Raw genomic sequence first — 1938 nt, forward strand, 5'->3', positions numbered from 1 at the left:
CCAGCCACAGGGCAGAGCCACGGGGTTTGGGGACGCGGGGACTCACAGAGCGAGGTGCAGCGGCATGGGTCGTGCTTGTCCAGGTAGTGCTCCAGCGTGTCCCAGCCACCCCCGACCCGCACCATGATGTGCTCCCGCAGGATCTGCATGGGATGCCTTGTGCAGTGAGGCCTGGAGAGGGGGGGACCTCCCCCCCTCCCCTTTTTTAGGCAGCCTGGGGGTGGCATACTCAGCCAGGCTTCGTCCTCCAGTGCTCGAGAGCTGTGGGCTTGCCCTAAGTGCCACCAGGTCTCCCAAAGGACACCTTCATCTCCGGCTCAGTGCCACCAAGGCAGGGAGAGTCTCAGCTCCTGCTGCCATCCTGACAGGCACGTTTCATCACCCCAAGGAGAGTGGGGAGCCTTTTGGAAAAACCCCTCTCCACCATCATGTGCTGAGCCCTTTGGGAAGGCCAGGCTGAGGGGTGGATCCAGCAGGGACAGAGCATCCCAGTGTTCCCATTGCTGGGTAAGACCTGGCTCTGGCTCGGCGTGGGACGGCAGGTTTTGTCCCGTACACACGGATAGTTACATCCATGCCAACACGTACCCCAGGGCCGAGCTTCCCTGCTGCCCTGCTTCGGGGATAACAGTCAAAAACCCCACATTGGCCCCATTTGGGCAACGGATTATGGAAGAGGCTTCGTGGGAGCAGAGCAGGATTCCTGGTGCCTGTGCCCCAAAAGCACGGGGCGAAGCAGACTCACCCGGACAAAGATGAGGGTGTCGGAGTCACCCACGCGGTATTTCCCTTCGGATATCTTGACCATGGGGAACTGCACGGGGCAGGTACAGCGGACCACCAGGTTCTGGACCTGCGGGCAGCAGGGATGGGTCCTCACCAGGGCTCCTGGGAAGGGTCCTGGGGTTTCCATCCCTATCCCCATCCCCATCCCCATCTGGGGTGGCCATCCCTATCCCTATCCCCATCCCCATCCCGCTCCATGCCCCTCCGTACCATCTGGTCGAGGTTGTGGAGGTCCCGTGGTTTCCTGGGGGGCCGGGGCAGGGGGGTGTCTGCGGGTGGCAGGTCCAGCTCCTGGCGGAGCTCCTCCTCGATCTCCTCTTCCATCTGCACAAGGGTCGGGGCGCGCATGCCGAAGCGGGCGGTGCGGCGCGCCAGCTCCAGCAGGCACAGCACGAAGTTCTTCTCGTTCTTCCTCAGCACCAGGTCCTCCGTCTCGAACATCAGGACGTCTGGGGCAGGGCAAGGGTGGACTGAGCCAGAGCGGGTGCGTGGGGACAGGGACGAAGGGGACGGGGGGGCACAGGCAGAGTCAAAACCCGCCCAAAGGGATGTTATTCCCTGGAGCCATCCTGCTAGGAATATGGCTGGGTCCAACAAGGATTGGGATAAATTCACAGAGGAAGAGCCTTCCCCTTGAGCGTCTACAAGCAAAGGCGCAACAGCTATTTCATGGCATCCCAAATCACAAACCCCAGTGGTTGGATGTGCTGAGGATGTGTCACTCCGTGCCCTTCCTGGGCACCCGCTGGTGGTGGGGACAGGGTGACAGACCCTTTGCTCAGAGCCAGGACCGCTCCTGATGTCCTTACGGCCAGGATCATGCCGTGCATGGCAGGGCCACGCTGTGGCGTACGCCCTTTTCCATTTCCACCCACCCAGCACATATTTGCACCCAAGCAAACACGCCCGCTGCGTGCCAGCACCCTGTAAAGCTGCTGCCAAGCCCGGAGGAGCTTGTGCAAGAAACCCCAGCTCAGGGACACATGCGCGTGGTGCTGCCTGATGCTGGGGTGGCACTGGCTTTTGGGGGACCTGGGGTGATGCCAGGAGCAGCTGGAGGGAAATTGCACGTGGGGACACAGGGCAGCTGGAGCCTGGCATCTTACCTTTAATATCCATCTCCTTCCTGCACCACTGGGGTGATGGGGACAC

At 61.7% G+C, this 1938-nt stretch overlaps 1 protein-coding gene across 1 annotated transcript in view; it reads right to left on the bottom strand.

Moving 5' to 3' along the window:
- The window catches only part of MMP28 (matrix metallopeptidase 28), a 32704-nt gene that overhangs the window by 3651 nt on the left and 27115 nt on the right, over nucleotides 1-1938 (bottom strand). Inside the window, exons 10-12 of the mRNA XM_009326073.1 lie at nucleotides 997-1235; nucleotides 746-853; nucleotides 47-143 (exon numbers count right to left, since the gene is read on the bottom strand). Coding sequence (XP_009324348.1) covers nucleotides 47-143; nucleotides 746-853; nucleotides 997-1235 — 444 coding nt within the window. The remainder of the gene's footprint in view (nucleotides 1-46; nucleotides 144-745; nucleotides 854-996; nucleotides 1236-1938) is intronic.

This window comes from Pygoscelis adeliae, unplaced genomic scaffold (assembly GCF_000699105.1).
Source record: "Pygoscelis adeliae isolate BGI_AS28 unplaced genomic scaffold, ASM69910v1 Scaffold266, whole genome shotgun sequence".
Taxonomy (NCBI): Eukaryota; Metazoa; Chordata; class Aves; order Sphenisciformes; family Spheniscidae; genus Pygoscelis; species Pygoscelis adeliae.